The sequence below is a fragment of the Atractosteus spatula genome, chromosome 28, assembly GCF_055471065.1.
Source record: "Atractosteus spatula isolate fAtrSpa1 chromosome 28, fAtrSpa1.hap1, whole genome shotgun sequence".
NCBI classification, from domain to species: Eukaryota; Metazoa; Chordata; class Actinopteri; order Semionotiformes; family Lepisosteidae; genus Atractosteus; species Atractosteus spatula.
In genome coordinates, this window is record NC_142733.1 from 3,885,245 (window position 1) to 3,904,729 (window position 19,485).

A 19,485-nucleotide genomic window follows, 5' to 3' on the forward strand; every position below is an offset into this window, starting at 1 on the left:
ACCCAGGGCCACAAACGATGTGACAAACTGCGCTCGCCGGCCCCTTTTATTTACCCCCCCCCCCCCGTGTTTGGTGTTTGGCGGAAAGGAGGAAGCCGTTATTATTTACGAACCGTTTCACCCGCGACATTTCTCAACGTCCTTGTGGCCGCATGCCAGGGAGCTCGCTCTTGCTCAAGGAGTAACGGCGCTCGGGTCCAGAGGGCGGACAAGAAAAAAACAAAACAGCTTGTGAAATCCAGGCACCCCCAACAAACAGGCAGCGCGTGCAAGTGGGGAAAAAACAGACTGAGAATCCGAATGAGAGCTAGCTGCCGAAACAGCTATTAGGGTTACCTTTCTCCGAGGCAGAGAATCGCAAAGACGGGCATAAGCAGGACTCCTATAACATAATAATAATTAATAATAATAATAATTGCTTACACTCCACTCAAAGCGCTGTACAGGTCATGGGGATCCCCTCCACCACCACCAGTGTGCAGCCCCACCTGGATGATGCGCCAGTCCGCTCTCCACACACCAGCTCTCAGTGGGGAGGAGAGCAGAGTGATGAAGCCAGTTCAGAGATGGGGATTATTAGGAGGCCATGACTGGTAAAGGCCAGGAGGAAATTTGGCCAGGACACTGGGGTAACACCCCTACTCTTTTCGAGAAACGCCCTGGGATTTTTAATGACCACAGAGAGTCAGGACCTCAGTTATGTGTCTCATCCGAAAGACGGCACCTTTTTACGGTCCAGTGCTTACCCTGCGGTCTGTGTGGGTCCTAATGCCCCAGTATAGTGATGGGGACACTGTACTGTAAAAAAGGCGCCGTCCTTCAGATGAAATGTAAAACTGAGGTCCTGACTCTCTGGAGTCATTAGAAATCCCAGGGCGTTTCTTGAAAAGAGTAGGGGTGTAGCCCTGGTGTCCTGGCCAAATAATGCAAATCACATAGTTTTACACGTTAGAGAGAAGGAGAGAATTCATATGCAGTTTGGAATTTTATAAATGGAACATCAGAGATCACAACATTGGCTGTGATAGGAAATGCAGGAGGCCGTCCACCAAGCGCTGCATGTGGGGCCAGTCTCGGGCTGGGCAGTGAGGCAAGTGTGCCAGAGGCATTTCCTAAAAGTTCAGGTGGGGAGCTGCGTCAGCACGCGTAGGCTGCAGAGGAACAAGTAATAGGTTTATTCCCTGCTGAAAAGAGACGAAAGAAAAGCTGTCGACAACTGAAGAAGGCTCGACGGCCGAAACGTTGTGTTTTCTTTCTTCTCTTTTTAGCATGGAGTAAACCTACATTTTCTGAAAGCGCTGCCTTGCTGAGCAGCGAGTAACTGTGACAAAACACCAACCTAGAGAACAGAGGAAGCCCGTGTGGTCTCGTCATTTGCCATTCTCTTTCATCTCCCCCCCACCTCGATTCTTTGAAGAGGCGCTTTAGCCTCTTCAGATAAAGAGGGAGGAAACGCTAATAAGACGGCCACGACGTCTTCAGGAGACGGTTCAGGGCGACTGCAGATCAGCTGTGCTCTCTCTGCGCCTCGGTCCTGCATGCGGGGCATGCGGCGTTTTCATGGCCATGAGAAATAACAATATTGAACTTGTTTCGTTATTTTTCAAAATGTTTCGTTAAAATTGATCATTTTTGCAACCAATGAGGACTTCTTCTACGAAGTTATGATGTCTTCATTTTTTTTCCCTCAGATGTCAAACTTTTGTTGTTTTCAAATGAAAAAAGTTTAAAAGGGCTATATTTTTCCCTTGTTTGGCATTATACAAGAGAAATAGCAACCCTGCAACTGTTTAATAAAAGGTTTACAAAGAAGTTTAATAAAAACTAGACAGTTTAAATGAATTTTTTGATGAGAAAAAGTAATAGATTCATTACTTTGGAGGCGTGTGTCGAGTGTCGATTTACCCCCCCCGTCCTCACCCTAACGTTGGCTGAAGTGAGTCAAGATCGTCGGTACAAACCCAAATCTCTGTAGAACCGAGAAAGAGCCCTACAGCGCGCCTAACAACTGTCAAGTGTAGAAAATAACGGGTGGTTTGGTGGGTGGGTGTGTTTGCCTCCCCACAAACAAGCGAAGGCAGTCTCAGCTCAGTTTTTGTCGCATCACTCCGTTCGGTACCAAACGCATTACGTATGCCGAGAAACTGATATCGACACACACAGTCCACGGTCTCCTCTTCATCCATGAATCACCGTCGTCAAAGGCGCAAACACGCACGCAGGAGCGGCCGAAATCACCACGTTTCCTGGAGCGCGTGTTGATTCTGGTATGTGTGTGTGTGTCTTGTATCTGTGGTATCCCCGGGGCGAGGTGCTGTCAGAAAACGAAACCAGGAGGGTTGCGCTTCGTCATGGTTCCCAGCTGCTCGGTCTCTGAGCGCACGTCGGGCGCTGCAGCTGCCGCGGTGCACCGCAGGACCGGTTCTCTTCTGACTCCCTCGCGTTGAGCTCCTCCCGCTTCGGATCCGGTCGGGCGCCTCCAGCACCAAGTCAACAGCGGAGTGTCACCAAGGACTTCATCCTGACCGCCGGCCAAACCCCATCAAAGGCAGAGGCTCCGCTGACACACTCGCTGCACGTCTGTGATTTGCATGGTGCGCGTCGAGTTGGTGAAAAGTCAACTGGGAGCCAATCTTAGAGATCTTAGAGTGGCAGCCCACTGAAGCTCAGCAGGTGTGGGCCTTGATGGGAGGCTTCCCAGGCCTTTACCAGTCATGGCCTCCTAATAATCCCCATCTCTGAACTGGCTTCATCACTCTGCTCTCCTCCCCACTGAGAGCTGGTGTGTGGGGAGCGGGCTGGCGCATCATCCAGGTGGGGGTACACACTGGTGGTGGTGGAGGGGATCCCCATTACCTGTACAGCGCTTTGAGTGGAGTGTCCAGAAAAGTGCTATAAGTGTAAGCAATTATTATTACGAATTTCAACATAACGACTGAAGAGCTTGCTGCAGGCTCCCACACCCCTTTGTGTAAAGAGGTGCCTCCTGCTGTAGATTATCAAATGCACTTTCACGCAGTTTCCAAGTAAATTCAAGGCTTTCAACTGTATACCCTGCGATTTTGTTCTCCCTTCTAATTTTTTAACCGTTTCCCCTCCCTGTGTGTGCGATTCGAGGGTGTATCAGGGAAATACTCTGTAAATAAAACAGACAGGCAAACGTGATTTTTGATTTTATTTACTGAGCGAAACGGAAGACGGGCGCAGCGAGAAGTGAATGAACACGTTGGCTGAGCAGAAGGCGTTCAGGGGGTGGTCAGGTCAGCCCAGTCCACCACTGGAGTACAGCTCCCCTCTCTTGTGGACAGTTTTACAGCTCGCTGTCTCGGGAAGGCTGGGAGTATCACTCAGGATACCAGTCCTCCTGGTTTCCCACTTTTCTCCCCCCTGCCCTCTGGTCAGCGTTATAGGAGCAAAAAGACACGAACTTCCAGATTCAGAGACAGTTGCTGCCCACAAGCTGTCAGATTACTGAACTCTACCCCCGCCACTGACTCACACTGATGTTTTTTTTCCCCTCTCACACTGCTTGTCTGACTTGCTTGCTTTTTAAGTCGTATGTTATTGAAATGGTTGTTGTTGCTGCTGCGGTCCTGTGTGTATGCTTCGGTGTTGCCCTAGCGTCTTTGTATAAGCATTCCATTGCACCTGCGCGTATAAACAAATAAACTGATCTGCGATTACAGAGCTGATTGGCTCGGGTCTCGCGCCGCCATCTGTCCGGGACCTCAGCTGCTCTGTCTCACGATCTTCTGGATCCAAGGCAGGTACTTGGAGACCCGCGTGTAAATGTTGGGCAGATTGGGGTAATCGCAGTTGGCGGAGTTGAACGAGACGATGCCCAGGGCTTCACCTCCGCACACCAGGGGCCCCCCGGAGTCACCCTGCGCGGGACAGAGAAAGGGAACAGAAGAAAGTCAGGAGCTTCGGAAAGGGGCGCCGGTACCGGCTTTGAATTTTTGCCCGTTTCGCTGCTGGTGTGTCTGGTGCACGGGTTCGAGTCCGGGTGCATTCTAGCGCAGCTCCTGCGCTGAGCTTGGCTGTGCTGTTGCAGGGGCGGATGAGAGCGCTCAAGGGCTTGTTATGACAGCGTGAACTCGTGGCTCACTTTAGAGGTCTAACCCAAGCTGCCTATTGAAAATACAAGGTCTTCCACAGGCGGTGACTTACAATACAGCCTTTCAAATCACTTTGGTGGAAAGCAGGTAAAATGTGTTCTAAGTAACAGGTCCTGCGGGGTGGGGGGGGAGGGGTGTGTGAATCAGCTCTCTTGAGCAGATATGGTGATGTTCCAAACGTGGAGGCAGGAGACTGTCCCACGACTAGGAAGGACAGAGGCGTCCATCCGCTTTCAAAAAGCCCACTTTTCCTAGTGAGGTCCCTGGTCAAAGCTTACAGTAAGGACACCAGGAAAGGGATGGTGGGAGGGGGGAGGTCACCAGCCCGCCCAGGCTCTGCTGACAACATGCAAACTCCCCCACAGAACACACCCCGAGTCGAACCGAGGATCTTGGGAGGGGAAAGGAACAGAGCTGAATGACAACTGCGGTGCTGCCTGAGAAGCACAGGCGCAGGCTTTTTCAACAGCTCCCTGAGTGCTCTCCAATAAGGGCCCACGCCCCTTCGCAGAGCGTGATTTGGACACGGGTGTCCGTGCGCTGACCTGGCAGGCGCCCTTTTTCGTCTTGTAGCCCCCAGCGCAGATGATGTCGGCGGGCAGCTCTCCCCGCCACATGTTCCGGCAGACCTGCGCGTCCACGACGGTCACGTTGACAACACGGAGGCTCGTCACGGCTCCTCCCCCGGTTTTAATAGCGCCCCAGCCGGCCACGGTGCAGCTCGTCTTCGGCTTGATGTCTCTGTCTTTGCGCGGGTACTTAATCACTTTGATCCCCTTCCCTGGCTTCACTGGTTTGGACAGCTTTTAGACATAGACACAAAGCACATACAAGATGTCGCATTAATGAAAATACCCTCTATACGGGGGGAAAATAGGTCCTGTTGCCGGTCTGGAAAGGAGAAAGGAGTCGTCCGGTTTTGTGCCGCTTCTGCAACCAGCGGGGTTTTAGCGCCGGGGGGGACGGGTGCGCGCCGCCGGTACCTGGAGAAGCATGATGTCGCTGCCTGATCTCACGTCCGTGAAGTCGGGGTGTCTGTACTCGCGCTTCACGCCGTACCTGCGCGCGTTCGCGCTCGCGATGTTGTGAGCGCCCAGGACCACGCTCATCCTCTCGCTGCGGAGGGAGAAGAAGGACCAGCTTTGACGAAGCATCGCCTCTCCGCTCTCCGCACTGCGGCCGGTTACGTTTGTCTGACCTGGAGCCGCGTGTGGAGTCTCTCTCTGCGGGTTGGCTGAGGTTATTGTACGGTTTCTTCCACACTTACACTACGGGTGTGCTTTGCTTTGTCAAGTTCCCCATGTATTGGCTGCGGTTTTATTAATTTTATACCACTTTTCTGCTGTTTCAGTGTGGTGCACCATAAGGATTATGGCATAAGATTCTGATTTATTGTTGGTCTTTACCTCACTACCCTCTACATCAAAATCCTCTGACTGCTGTTCTCTTGCACCATTGTGTTGAGAGAAAGCACTGAAATGACAGGGCTACTCTCAATTCAAAACATCTACGCTTCCCGAGTTTTCCCTGCTGTAAGAACATAAGGAATGTTACAGTCAAGTGGAGGACGTTACTAGCCTATTGACCCAAGGGTCCAGCTGCTTGTTTTTTTTTTAAAAAAAAGCCAAGGAGTCAGTTTCAACAAAAATGACAGGGTAAGTTGTTCCACACCTCCACCACCCTTTGAGTAAAGAAGTGCCCTTCCTTCTCAATTTTCACGGCACTTCCACTTAATTTCCACTCATGGCCCCTGGTTCAGGTTTCACTTTTTAAACCAAAAACAGACACACGCTTGAAGACTTAAAGAAATGTCTTCAACCTGAGTAGCCAATTAAACAATTACCCTAAGTATTTTTTTTTGTTAGACATATATAGGATTTTTCCTAACACAATTTAAGGTTGTTTCCTTTATGTTCTTAAGGGTGATTACTGAAATCATCTACTTCAGTAAATAATAGTTTTCATCGTTACCATTAGAACCTTGGAGCTCAGTTAGAAGTTTTATAATTATGCTGCTAATTAACTTGAACTTGAACTTTATTGCCATATGTAACTGGTACATGTACTGGTACAATGGAATTCTGACTTACAGAAAGTCTCTCGATTGTTAAAACACAAAGTGCAGACAGTGCATCAAGACACCGTACAAACAAACAGCAGACAATGTACAAGTCAACAAGTAAACAGTTTGAATGGAAACAATGCAGACATGTTAACCATGACTGCAGATGTGCAATAAATACAATTACAATGAAGTAAATAGACTGTCTAACTGAGAGCTCAGGTTTAAGAAAGAACCCCAGCAGACCAGACTCTGAGAGCCCTGGTTCAAGGCTTGAGAAAGAAATGATCAAATCAAAACAGGCACATAGAACAATCAAGCTCATTTGGGCTCGGTTATAGAACAGTTTATAAGAAGCCTGCTCTCCACAACTTACCCCTTGCAGCAGTGAGCAGCAGTCATGACAAATTTCTCCGATATCAGAAAGCCTCCACATCTGTGAGTCCCGTTCACCTGTATGGATGCCATGTACAGCTGTGATTTTCCTTTGACTTCTTCTCCACCGATGATGTCTGCTTCGAAAGAGCCTGAAGCACAGTTAAAGACAGAAAAACAGATCGCTGAACACAAAAGGCCTGAACACAACAGGCATGTATGTATGTGTCCTGGAGCCGAACATACAGCATGTCCAGGCAGACTTGTCATTAAAGAAATTTTTATCCGCTCCAGAACCCTTAATGGGTTTGCACCATTAAGCAATACCACCATCGGGTCACAGCTCACACATTGTACACTGGGCAGCATTAAAAAGCATCAGGTGCTTGCAATATCTTTCCAGAAGTATATATTCAGAAACTAACCAGTCAAATCATTACATTCAGTTTATTTCTGAGCAATTAGCCAAGTGTGAAAAAACACTTATGGTGACAAGCCTGCTGGTAGCGCACCATACACAGCGGGGTGCGATAATTAATCTTTTCCGCGACAATGTAAATGGAATTTGACGCGTTGGATGACATCAATTGACAATAGAGTCTGCAGTATTTCACATTCCTTCAGATACAGCACATGGATTACAGTTAAAACTCAATGGAAACATGAACCCTGTTCTACACCTTGAGCACGTTGCCACAGTGTCTGTTTGAGATCAGTTTTGAAGCCAGTTTCCCCCCCTCAGTTCCCGTCGCGCGCGCGATGGAGGTCGGACAGCATCGACGTGCCATCAGACTGCTGGCTTCTGTCCAGGATCAGTCTGGCCTGCCGTCTCTAGGCTGTGAGCAGCAGTGTGGACTCTTACCAGTGTGTGCCAGCGCAGGCAGGAGGGCAAGGAGGGCAGCAGGCAGGAGCAGGAGTGCAGACAGCATGGTGTCACTGTGGCTCACAGTAGGGGGTGGCTGTTTCTCGGCTTCTGGGACCTCTATGAGGCAGATGTGCAAATGTGGCTCGCTTTTAATACCCCCCACCCCTGCACACACCTCACAGGAAGCTGAGGTTAATTTAATTAAAAAAAAACCTTTGAAGTAGCCCTCCTTTGTTTCTGAAAACCACAACAGAAGCCCCCCCCCCCACCAACCTGCGTCTCTACAGGGAGAAAGGACATAGCTGAGATCTTGTACCTTGATTAAGATAAGACCACTTTTTTAGCCATATACAATTTCTTGCATTAGGGATTTGTCTTTTCCAATACCTCAGCTTGCTCTCCATTAAACATACAGGCAGGGAGGGAGAAGCTTGGGGTCAGAGCACAGGGTCAGCCATTTATACAGCACCCCTGGAGCAGTTGGGGTTAAGGGCCTTGCTCAGGGGCCCAACGGAGTAGGATTCCCCTGCCGGCCACAGGATTTGAACCAGCAACCACAGGCAAAGATCCTTAGCCACAGTGCCACTGCTCCACCCCACTCACAGAGTCTCGCTGCTGAATCTGGGCTGAGTGTTCTAACCTCCACTACTACCAAGCTCTGGGCTGACCCATTTCTTAATTGCATAATTGAGCCTTGATTGCTTAATTGACCATTGCTGCAAACATCACTGATGTATTCAAGGACTAGCTGGAAGGAGACTTGCAGGAGAGCAGAATGAGTGTGGTATCTATATTTCAGCACACAGAACATGGGTACAGCAGCTCACTGATTCTTGAGACTTACTGATCTTACTGATGGCTTGATAGACCCTAACTATCCCTAATCACAAACGCTCTATTTCAGATAAGCATAGTGCAGGAGCTGTACTCATCAGAATATATATTAGCACCTCTGTGATTGCAGTTCCTTAATCTGAATTCATTCGTTGTAAGTGGTTCATATTAAAGTGTAAAGTCTAGTGTCTCCATTTGATCTGATAGACCACAGTGCCTCAGTGTGTATACTTAGCTTGACAACAGACAGCAAAGTTCCCACATACCTCAGTGATGCTCTGTTTCCTTTCAAGATGCTCCGTGGTGTGACCTTTGGTTAATGAACACAACCTCGCCACCATACACAATCGCCGCAACATGCTTTGCAAATGTCTTCTCTCCAGCCCAGGGTGTATTTTTAACTACAAAACAGGCAGGCCGGAGGGTTAGGTAACATGTTCGCCTCTGAAAATGGAGTCATCTAAGAAACGCTAAGTGCTGCAGGGGAAGAACTGGTTCTAGGCATGCAGGCCGTGATCATAGGAAATAACGTTATGCTTTTTTGTTGCCAATTGATATCATCCTAAATGCAACCCACATTCCGAAAGTCTTGGTTGTGTGGGTGTGTGTGTAGTAAATGTGTGCACGAGCGCGTTGGTCGCCAGTTGGGGTGAGCAGAGCTGCTGCCTAATCATGCAGAATCACTGTCAATTGTGCAATTGCTGGACAATACGCAGTCATTCACACAATATAAAGTAACACACAGAGTCGGGGGGACTGTTTTGCAGTGGTGGCTTCCAAAGTACCAACAGAAATCGTCACGTGTCACAACACTGGGGCATTAGGACCCACACTGACAGCAGGGTGAGCGCCCCCTGCTGCTCTTCCAGCAGCAGCCTTAGCTTTCCCAGGGGTTTCTCATCCAGGTACTGACCAGGCTCACACCTGTTTCAGTGGGCTGCCAGTCGTGAGTTGCAGGGTGATGGAGCATTATTATTAGTAGGTGATATAGAATGATCAATGTTAGCAGCACACTGGCTCGGAAGGGCCTCCCCTTACCTGACAGACTTCTCCTCCTTTGCCCCCCCCCCCCAGCATACAGCATCCTCGGCATTATGCAGCTCTTTCAGGCGCTTGATCATGGTGGGGCGCGGGGCGATGCCAGTCCATGGGCAGACCTTGATGACATCAATCAGAGTTGTCACCCCTTTCCACCGTCCTCCTGTTTTGACTTGGGCATGAGCGCCAGGGCATTCTGAAACTCTTGGGCATTTGTGCTCTGAGTTATTCTGACTGCCGAGATCGGAGAGATACAAGCTTTCTCCGAGGCAGGTACTGTCGCAGGGCACGAGAGACATGACAGTTTTCACAGGTCTAGTTCTGTGCAGAAGTTCCTGGATGATGATCTCATTGGCCCTGTTGCACCTTGACACTGCTCTTCCAACACCTCTGTGCTTTACCAGCATCCTGCCATGACTAAACCACACTTTACTGCATCTTATATGCTTTAACCAAGCATTTTGTAAGGCTCGGTTTCAATCTGAATCTCTTCTTTAAGGAGTAACTCTGCTGCACCTACACACCGTGTGGCAGGTGATCTCACCGGCCACAGATGGAAATGATGAGGGTACGAGCAGACGGGGCCTCTTGAGCACTGAGCTGGGTGGGAAACATGCTGACACACAGACAGGACAGGCGTTGAGTCATTTATCACAGCGGCCTGGAGCCACAAGCTCTTACTGTCTTGTAACCACGCGGCACAGAGACTGGCCGGAAAAGACATTCAGAGTGTGCAATCGAGCGGAGAGCTTATTGTCCTAGTTTATGTCAGCATACCTCATAATGGTGCTTGTAACATAAATGCACAACAGACCTTATTCTAGTAACAGTAGATCGATATACCTGTTGCCCATCATAGAAACAGCTAACAAAATGTCAGAAAAGCAGTTTATTCTAAACTCCAGCCATCCACTGGGTCATCAGTTATTGTATTCATTGCGATCAATGGCCTTTGATTTCAAGAGCAGGATTCAAACCGAATTATTTATTTTTTAACAATATTACTAATATTTTGCAATGAGAAGCAGCAATAAATTGATTCATGAATATTTCTTGAATTCTGGAGTTTTCTTTTTCCCGGCAACCATCTGTCTGGACTAATTTGGCCCACTGAAATGAATTCTAAAGGATAAAAGGAAAGGAATAAAAGGAAAAATAATTTTCATCTACTTGTATATAGACCTTCATGTGTATGTATTACATGCTTTGCTTAGGAAAAGCAAAATATGTATTGGCATGTAGGCCTGGCATAACAGGTAATGACTTTAAAGACATTATTATGTGATAACTAGAAATGTTTAATTGCCATTAATCCATCCATTTTCTAACCACTTCTTCCAGTTCAGGGTTGCGGGGCAGCCAGAGCCTATCCCAGCAAGCAACGGGCACAAGGCAGGACACACCCTGGACAGGACGCCAGTTCATCACAGAACGGCATTTAATTTTTTCCACTGAACACATCGATTTATTTTAGAACTGATAGTATGGGAAGATGGGATTTTGGTAGGTATCTAGGCAGGGCTGGGTTGCAAACAGTCTGGAAACTGTCGATCTTCCTTTCCTACTCAATTGCAGCAGCATGATGTCATTGTCTAGCATGTCGTACCTGGCATAAACGTGGTAAAACTTCACGCCAAACCGAAGGGACTTTTCTACTTTGGTGAGGGCCTGAGTGCCGAGCACCACCACTAGGTTTTTCCCCCTTTGGGAAGAAAACGGTATGAGATCCAAGTGTGCAAGCAGGATTTATGCTGTGCATTTCAGAAAGGATTCTGAGTTAGTAGGTGTCTAGTACTTTGTCAGTGCCACTAGTCAGTGCCACTACAGTTCCTAGCATTGAACAGAAATAAAAAAAAACAACCTCATGGTTTGATTTTTTGAAAAGGTCCCATTTCTTCTTCTCTATACACAAATCCCACAGACTTCTAGCTCTGACGAATCATTTTAACGATCTTCGTGCGTTGCCCACATCAGAGCCAAAAAGGTACAACTTTACTCTCATCCACTGCTTCCAACTGATGAGTTCCTCAAGTGTAACCATACTTAATTCCCAGCTGTCCCACAGGTCAGGGGAGCTAATCTCAGAGTCGCGCTTGTGAGTTTGGTGTGAGTTTGTAACGGTGTGCTGCTGTAATGACAAAGAGCTGAGACACCAGGAACCACTGATGTGCTGGCTGTTGTGCTGTGTGGGAGGCCATGTAGGGCAGGGAATGTGGCCTGTCTTCTCTCCCATTCACGATCACTGAGCCTAAGGAGACTGGAATCATAAGAGGTTCTGTTCATCACTGGCGCTGGCTGCAGAACCTTTACAGAAGGGGTAGGAGATGGAGAATTCATGAGGGGCACAGAGACAGAGACAGATACACAGCTTGCTCTAGACATGAGTAATGATGCTGAAATCCTGTTGCGGTCTGAACCAGGAAAGGCTTTTAAATTGTTGGTTAATCTCTTTAGATTTGCATGAATCTGAAGCTCGTGCTTCTGACTGAAGAAGCACCGAGGAGATGAAGTCACCTCTACAGACCCGTCCAAGACAATCTCTCCCTAGTTGCCTTGATCATAAAAGCTCTGCAGCTTTTGACGCACGCTTTTGCAATCTGCAGCGAGTACAGGGCAGAAAGACAAACAAACAGATGAAATGATTCCTGCCCTGATTAATAATTACCACTGGAGTAAACATAAAACATGTTCACACACCATAATGCTGGTTGCCTATTTCCATTGCATTGTAAACGCAAGATCCCAAAAGTCAAAGTCTTTATTTGGGTTTTGCATGTCAGAATTTAATAAGCCCTAAGCTCTTAGCAGCAGTGAAACAATGCATATAACTTTCTCTGTAGCCCCTCCTTAAGCAAGCCCTTCACTTGCCTGCTGTGGTCTGACCTCTTCCGTCCTTAAACTCTGCCGTCTGCGTTAAAAGTAAAGCGACTGTAAAGTGACAATCATTCCTGATCTTCTATATCTATTTAGGTATAAAGCCTCCTCTGGCCTGCTGCCATGAGTCTGTGGAGCCGGGCATCGTGGCCCGTGTGTGCCAGCACAGGCAGGAGGGCAGCCAGCAGCAGCAGGAGTGGGCCCGGCATAGTGTCAGTGTGGCGTCTGCTGGGGGAGGCTGTCTGCTCCACAGATCTCGGGGCTGCAGGTAGATCGAGCTGCACAGAAGACCTCACAGGAAGCAGGGTTTGTGTGCCAGCAGTACTCTGAAGCCGAGGGGCATGGGCATGGCACACAGGAACAGGGAAGGGCTGCCAAGTTCTGATCACAGGCTGACGGAGGCCCTGTTGACACAGGCCGCTCAGAAACAGCCGATTTGTCCCACTGTGGTGTAAATATCAGGATGACTACCTGACCGTGTTCATGCTATTCACTGAGGAAAAATGTCACTTCAAGCAGCAGCTATTTCTCCAAGATTCTATTATAATAATGAATAGCAGCTAGTATGGTACAGTGGTTAGGACTGCTGCCTCACGGTGCTGGGACCCTAGATTCCTGGGGTGCTGTCTGTGTGGAGTTTGTATGTTCTCCCCGTGTTTGCATGGGTTTCCTCTGGGTGCTCCAGTTTCCTCCCACAGTCCAGAGACATACTGTACTGGCTGGATAAGTGTGTCTATGTGTGCCCTGTCATAGACTGGCATCATGTCCATCATGGATCACAGTGCTTTCCTGGGATAGGCTCCAGCATCCTCTCCAACCCTGTACTGGATAAAGCAGTTAGAAGATGGATAGGTTCTGATGTAATTTGTAATCTTGCATCTTTTTCTTTTTTCTTTTAATGTAAATGGAATAGACTTGTGCAAATCTTACTTTTCTACTGTGTGAAATTACAGGCCCTTCTCCCTCCAGCTCTTGTTATTTTGTGTCCATTTGAGAATGATTAATTCAGTTTCGATCGTGCCTGTTTTCAACCAGTGATTGGCATTTGAGCCGCCCCTGGCACGGATCCACACAGACCTGTGTGCCTCTCTGCAGGAGGTGCCCAGGCTGCAGTTAAGTACATTGTTCTGCTGAAAAACCCGAGACCAGAGCCCAGCCTGCTTGTGTGAAGACAGCCAAGCCCAGACCCAGCTCTACAGCTTGCACACCCAACATGGAGATTCTCTACACACTTCTGGCTTTCGGTGTAACTTCTGCTCTTGCAGGTACAGTAATCACGAAAACCCCGCTTCTTAATGAGGGGCCACTGTGAGGTTTCTTTGCTTGGAAATGGAGAGTTCTGGCTACGCTCAGGTTTTGAAAAACAGTATATCAGCTGTGAAGGAGCTCTTTTGGACATTTTTGGACCTGTATTTAAACTACTGTGTTGTACCAAAACTGTAAACCTTACAAAACCTCACCTGGGTTATACAGAACAGCCCAAAGGGCTATAACACCATAGTGAAACACACTGTAGAGCAGATACCATGACTCCATTGCACAAGACTGCTTATGCAACATTGGTATCATCAATTTATAATCTTAACCAGAATTTCATTTTGAATTTAGTTGTATTTTAGTTTTAGTAGCAGTTGTAGCAGTAACAGTAGTAGTAGCAGCAGTAGCAGTAACAGCAGTAATAACAGTAGTAGTAGCAGTAGCATTAACAGTAGCAGTAGCAGTAGTTGTAACAGTAGTAGCAGTAGCAGTAGTAATAGCAATAGCAGGAGCAGTAGTAGAAGACGCAGTAGCAGTTTTGGTATACAGTGCAGTAGTTTTGCCCTACCGCTATCACACTGGATAGGGGAGCCTTCTAAGCAAATACATTCTGGAGCAGTAGGCAAAGTGCAAATTCTAATCCAGTCCTAATCTAGTTTTACAGTAATAATGATCATTTTGCAAAAGAGTGCCTGAGGTTACAAGGTAGTTTTAAGAAAATGCTGAAACTCTGTAGTGAGAGAAGCCAGTGGAAAACCACTTATTGATCAGGCTGGGCACTGGTGCAATAGCCAGCTGGAGATGAAAGCTCTGGATGAGGTTTCTGTTCAAACTGTGACTGAATCTGTCTGCTCGACAGTGTTTTCTGGCAAAGTCGCCCAGCCTCACAGCAGACCCTACATGGTCTATGTGATAATATCCAGAGCCGACCATCACACCAGCTGTTTGGGCTTTCTGATTCGGGAGGACTTCATCCTGACTGCAGCGAACTGTGGAGGAACGTGAGCATTAGTTTCTATCCCTGTCCTCACCCATGCACGAATGTGCCGCCTATGCCAGCTTGTAAAGTTGACCAGCTCTTTTAAAACATCACGTAAGGTGGTGTAATAAAACGTGACCAGATGGAACATGTTCACACAGACACTGTCGTGGTACAGAACCCCTGTCTCTTACCAGCTAACATGATCTGATAATTATCATGTCTGATCTGATCTGTCTCAAGAATATAAGATCATATGTTTTTAAACAAGAGGGGGGAGGGGCATTTATTTGGGAAATCAATTGCTTATTGATTCAAAGATCTCATCTGGACAGTTCTTGAAGGGTATTGGCTATTCTGAAAAAGTTCATGAGTTTGGCTTTGAGCTCACTGAACCTTTTGATTCACCTTGATTCAAACCTTCTACTGTTGAGGTAGATAATAGTCAATCAGTAAGCTGGGTGTTCATTCTGACACCTCCTCCTGAATTTAAGCAATTGACATTTTTGGTCACATCAGGCAGAAAATAATTGATTAAGCCGAGCAATTTCAAATCTTAGTGTGCATACTGTCCAAGTGCAGGCTGAACCTATCTCTGCCGTGGTTCGCCCAGTAATGTTAAGTTGCTCGTCTGGAATCAAGCAGTGGGGGAGGGTTTTGCATTTTAACAGTCACGGAGCAGAAATGAAGCTCTTCTCAGTTATGAGTTACCCACACCAGCTATGCAAATGGGAAAACTGTCTTATAGGTGCGATGGAAACAAGTGCTGCTATGTCGGTTAAAAACCTTCTAACTAACGTGGTTGAAATTTATACAGAGGTTTCTTTTTCATCCGTGCAATATTAAGACCACCCCTTTCTTTAAAGGTTACTGAAATTGTTTGTCATGTCTTTGCTGCATCAGGAATATGCCACTTTAATGCCCTGTTTACTGGTGCATCAGCTACAGTATACTCCTTAATAAATCACTCTGCTGCCAGGGTTTTATCAAAGTCTGGTTCTCAGGAGCATGCAACTCCTGTCCTGGCTCCTTTACACTGGCTACCTGTCAAATACAGAACATATTACAAGGTTCTGTTGCTGACATATCAAGCTCTGAATAGCTCATCTCCTTACTATTACACAGCTGGTATTGAACTGCTACACTGCTCCTCTGAACTTGTGGTGCAGAGACTCTGATCTTATGTGTTGCCTAAGGACCTAACTAAAATCAATGTTCTCTGGCTTCACAGCTATGGGACTGTACAATCCTGGACAGGAGCTCGTGATATTATTAGAAAGGGTGCTCTATACTTTTATTTATCTTTACTGAATTGGTATCGCTATGGTTGTTGTGGTAGTGGTTCTTAGTCGCTAAGATCATCTACTTGCGGGTCAAATTGCCAGCAAACTTTTAAAAAAATGTAGAAATAAACTTTTTGCGGGTCACATCGCCAGCAAACTTCTAAAATCTAGAAGTAAACTGCGCCCTCTGGTGGCCTTCGGTGTCCTCAGGCAAACGCTCTTTCATTTTTCTATTATTTTGTCGTTTTTCTGCTCCAAATGCACTCCTCCATGCACAGAGTTGTATTATGGTTGCTTCATACACCCCTCGTATATGTGTATATACATGCAGCAAATTCACTGCACTCCTTGGGGCTCACAACATCCTTCAAGATGAGGAGACGCAGCAGGTCATAGCTGTGGAGAAGTCCTTTCCTCACCCCCTTTACAACAACGGGACCTATGACATCATGCTGCTGAAGGTAAGCACTTCAGATTATGTTACATTACTGCTGTAAGGGAACAAATACAGACACCCCCCCTCTACTGCAGAACGTGCCCCAACTCTGCAGAAATAAACTAGCGGTGGGAGGAGATTAGCGGTGACGTCACTGTGAGCTGTTTTTGTTTTCCTCACTAAAACTATCCAACACAGTAAACAAATCGTACATTTAACAGTTGTCGAAAAGATTGATGTGTGTACTGCACTTACAGAGAGCTAAGAAGCTAGAAAGCAGACAACTGTAAATCGTGAAGCTTAGGAATGACGGCACTGAGTGGCTGAAACAGATGGGGTCACTTGCACCGAACTGAGAGCAGCGTAATAACAGGAGTTCAACCCGTGCTTAGTACGCAGCTGCGGTTTAAACTTGTGCTCCACTTTAGGACCAATTGCAACGAACTTGGCCGCTGTGCTCAGTCCGCAGCGCCGTGCTAAACCTGTTCTCAATTGCAACGAACACAAAGTAACAGCTGCTGCCCTCTAGAGTTGACTAAAGTAGCAAACTAATTTAAACCACCTCGTCATAGGGTTTAAGCAGCTTAGTACCGAACTTGGCGTAGCGCTAGATCGCATTAGGCTCCCGAATGTCGTGGAAATAATATCGTCACTACGTACTGAATTTATGCATCCGTCGCTTGGAAAATTATTGCAATATTTAACTCAAATTGCTTAACACTCATACCACATTGATTCATAATGAAGTTTATTAAGACGTGTGTGTTAACAAAAGTGTCATTTACTAATAATTACATTTAATGTCAATCATTATTACTAGCGGTGAAGTTTAAGATATCCTAGGCTAGGGAAGAGAACAGAACTTAAGCAAATAGTTATAGAAATGGAGCGTGAGCCTTCAATGTGTTCTTTAAAATATGGGAGTCAACTGAATAGATTTGTTACATATTTTATTGTGGTTATCAGAGGAAAAAGCAGGGATAATGAGGAAATGGATCGTACAGAGAGTAATATCAGTAGGCAAATGCAAGCATACGTTAAAGCAAAAAAAACTCGTCAACTTAAAAGTAATTATTTATGATAGTCCCTTCTCTGTACATACAAAGGGAGATGATCCGCCAACACGCCAGCGAGCTCTTCCCCACTTTGAAAGGAAGATGTTGGAACTTAATTTGAAACGTGCTGTTAGCTCCTACTGACACAAGGAGGAGAGAGAGAGAAAAGTTTATTTCAAGAGAAAATGAAAGTTCTCAAAAGTAAGCAAAAAGGCAACACCGTGGTAAATAAACTTATTCACTTAAAACATAGAAACGCTTAGAAGGCCAGACGGACAATAGACGTTTCTTTTTTTTTCTCAAGTAATTTTATGTTTAATTTCCAGTTCTTTTAAAAATAAAACTGTTAACTTTACTGGTCATTTTGTAACGCTTTATCAGTAGCGATGTGTTGGCTTGTTCGTCCGGAGTGTCTTGTTAAAAACACAAGAAATTAAAGCCGCAATATTACAGTAGCGTTCTGGTTCAAACGCGCAGGATTAAGCACAAATCCGGAACCGGAACCGGAACCGGATTAAGCACAAATTCAGCTCCAACTGTGTTCCGCACGTTTTTTTCGCTGCAATTGAACTCAGAGCTGGAGATGATCGCCAGAAAGTACCGTACTAACTAAACCGGGGATCGTTGAAATTGAGCCATAATGTTCAAATGTGTTATTGTCATGACTGAATTGCAGTCTGTACAAAATGAGCCAAAGGATGACGAATAAAATGAATAAAAATAATAAAATACCACATGGATAAAAAATGTATGTAAAAATGTATGTAAACATGCAAATAATTATAAAGTTAACAGTTCCATCACCCCCACAATTAAATTAATGAACCCAATCAAAAGGCGAAGGACGATCTGCTACGGTCTCTGTAGATTAGAACGTAATTAGAAACGCTTGATTTTATTGTCCACGGATTAAGAGGAATAGGAAACAAACGGTTTGCCTGAGCCCGTTACACTTACACTGGGCGAGAAGCGAAAACAGGCGCTGGTCGACGCGCGCGGCCGCGGTCCACAAGCTCAGGGTCCGCGGTTCGAGAACGCGCGCTCGGGTCCCGCGCGAGAGTCCCCGAACAGTCCCGAACGCGTCTGTTGTCTCGCAGCTCAAGAAGAAGGCCAGACTCGGGGTGGCCGTGGGTGTGATTCCTGTGCCGTGGAGACGGGTGCCCCCCGGGACCGTGTGCTCGGTGGCGGGATGGGGGGCTGTGGACAGGGAGGGGAGAAAAAGCTCGGCCGAGCTCCGGGAGACGCAAGTGACCGTGCTGAGCGACGAGGAGTGCAGGAAGGAGTGGGAGGAGACCTTCGACGAGACCAAGATCTGTGGGGGCATCCCCGACCGTGGAATCTGCAAGGTACTGAAACCACACTTCAGTTTTACTGTGGTATTCTCTTCTGTTATCCGCTAGCACCTGAGACCTTCAACCCCAGTTTAAAAAAAAACCCTATTAGTTTTATTTGATTTATGGGAATATTCAGTTTAAGCCCATTTAAAAAAAAAGTTTTGAAAGGTTTTAAAACTACTGGTGGCACAATCAGACTGAAGCACCTTGCTCCAGGGTACAACAGCAGAGATACTCTCCCCACTTCACTGCCCTGTTGGTAACAGGTCTGAGATAGCAGGAGCATGGTGTGTGTCCCAAGCGCCTGTAAGCACTGGTGAATCTGCAGTCTAAGATCACTCTATTGGCCATATACAATTTCTTGCATTAGGAATTGTCTTTTCACAGACCCCAGCTTGCTCTCCATGAGACACACAGACAGGGAGAGAAGCTTGGGGTCAGAGCGCAGGGTCAGCCATTTATACTGGAGCAGTTGGGGTTAAGGGCCTTGCTCAGGGGCCCAGTGTTGAGATGAACAGGTGCCCAACGAGGTTTGAATAGGTATCACTGAGAAATAAGGATAGTGGGTCAGAAAAATATCTAAGAAATTTGAGAAGCAGCCCTGTTACAATGCAGGTGTGCAGTGCTCACACCCTACTGTGTGTGTGTGTATTTCAGGGGGACTCTGGGGGACCCCTGGTCTGTGAAGGAATGGCACATGGCATCATTTCTCAGGGTACCATACCCTGTGAAGAGAAGCCCACCATCTACACCAAGATCTCCGTGTACGAGCCCTGGATCAGAGAGACACTGGAGCAGAACTGAGCTTCCATATCGCAGCCCGTATATAAAACCACTGTTCGCGGGCCTGAGTGCCTGTCTGCAAAATGGGCCTTTAAACTCAAGCTGTATTGCAGTGAAGCTGTGCTCAATTATTTTGTAACCTGTCCTGCTTGCTGAATCTTTGCCAAAATATATGGTCCCCAAGTCTGCTTA

At 46.9% G+C, this 19,485-nt stretch overlaps 2 protein-coding genes across 2 annotated transcripts; one reads left to right on the top strand and one right to left on the bottom strand.

The window, feature by feature from the left end:
- Positions 1-3,162: 3,162 nt before the first annotated feature.
- On the bottom strand, positions 3,163-12,375 carry LOC148813772 (mast cell protease 1A-like). Its single transcript, XM_088907316.1, has 9 exons — positions 12,282-12,375; positions 9,837-9,908; positions 9,293-9,455; positions 7,694-7,701; positions 7,418-7,585; positions 6,557-6,707; positions 5,102-5,234; positions 4,664-4,921; positions 3,163-3,884 (listed from the first exon to the last, which is right to left on the bottom strand). The coding sequence occupies exons 1-9, from the start codon at positions 12,373-12,375 to the stop codon at positions 3,729-3,731; spliced, it is 1,203 nt and encodes a 400-aa protein (XP_088763442.1). The 3' UTR covers positions 3,163-3,728.
- Positions 12,376-13,311: 936 nt separating this feature from the next.
- Positions 13,312-19,485, top strand: LOC148813773 (granzyme G-like). Its single transcript, XM_088907775.1, has 5 exons — positions 13,312-13,431; positions 14,283-14,424; positions 16,017-16,146; positions 18,274-18,522; positions 19,168-19,485. Exons 1-5 carry the CDS (start codon positions 13,380-13,382, stop codon positions 19,312-19,314), a joined length of 720 nt encoding a protein of 239 aa, XP_088763901.1. The 5' UTR covers positions 13,312-13,379; the 3' UTR covers positions 19,315-19,485.

What these genes read in the sequence shown, in the direction of transcription:
- LOC148813773 (XM_088907775.1), top strand. Translation starts at nt 13,380, where the DNA reads ATGGAGATTCTCTACACACTTCTGGCTTTCGGTGTAACTTCTGCTCTT. An exon ending in TGTAACTTCTGCTCTTGCAG is followed by an intron (nt 13,432 to 14,282) that starts GTACAGTAATCA and finishes TCTGCTCGACAG; the next exon opens with TGTTTTCTGGCAAAGTCGCC. An exon ending in ATGACATCATGCTGCTGAAG is followed by an intron (nt 16,147 to 18,273) that starts GTAAGCACTTCA and finishes GTTGTCTCGCAG; the next exon opens with CTCAAGAAGAAGGCCAGACT.
- LOC148813772 (XM_088907316.1), bottom strand. Translation starts at nt 12,375, where the DNA reads ATGCCGGGCCCACTCCTGCTGCTGCTGGCTGCCCTCCTGCCTGTGCTG. An exon ending in CCACAGACTCATGGCAGCAG is followed by an intron (nt 9,909 to 12,281) that starts GCCAGAGGAGGC and finishes TCTGTGTGTCAG; the next exon opens with CATGTTTCCCACCCAGCTCA. An exon ending in GCTGCTCACTGCTGCAAGGG is followed by an intron (nt 5,235 to 6,556) that starts GTAAGTTGTGGA and finishes CTCCCTCCGCAG; the next exon opens with CGAGAGGATGAGCGTGGTCC.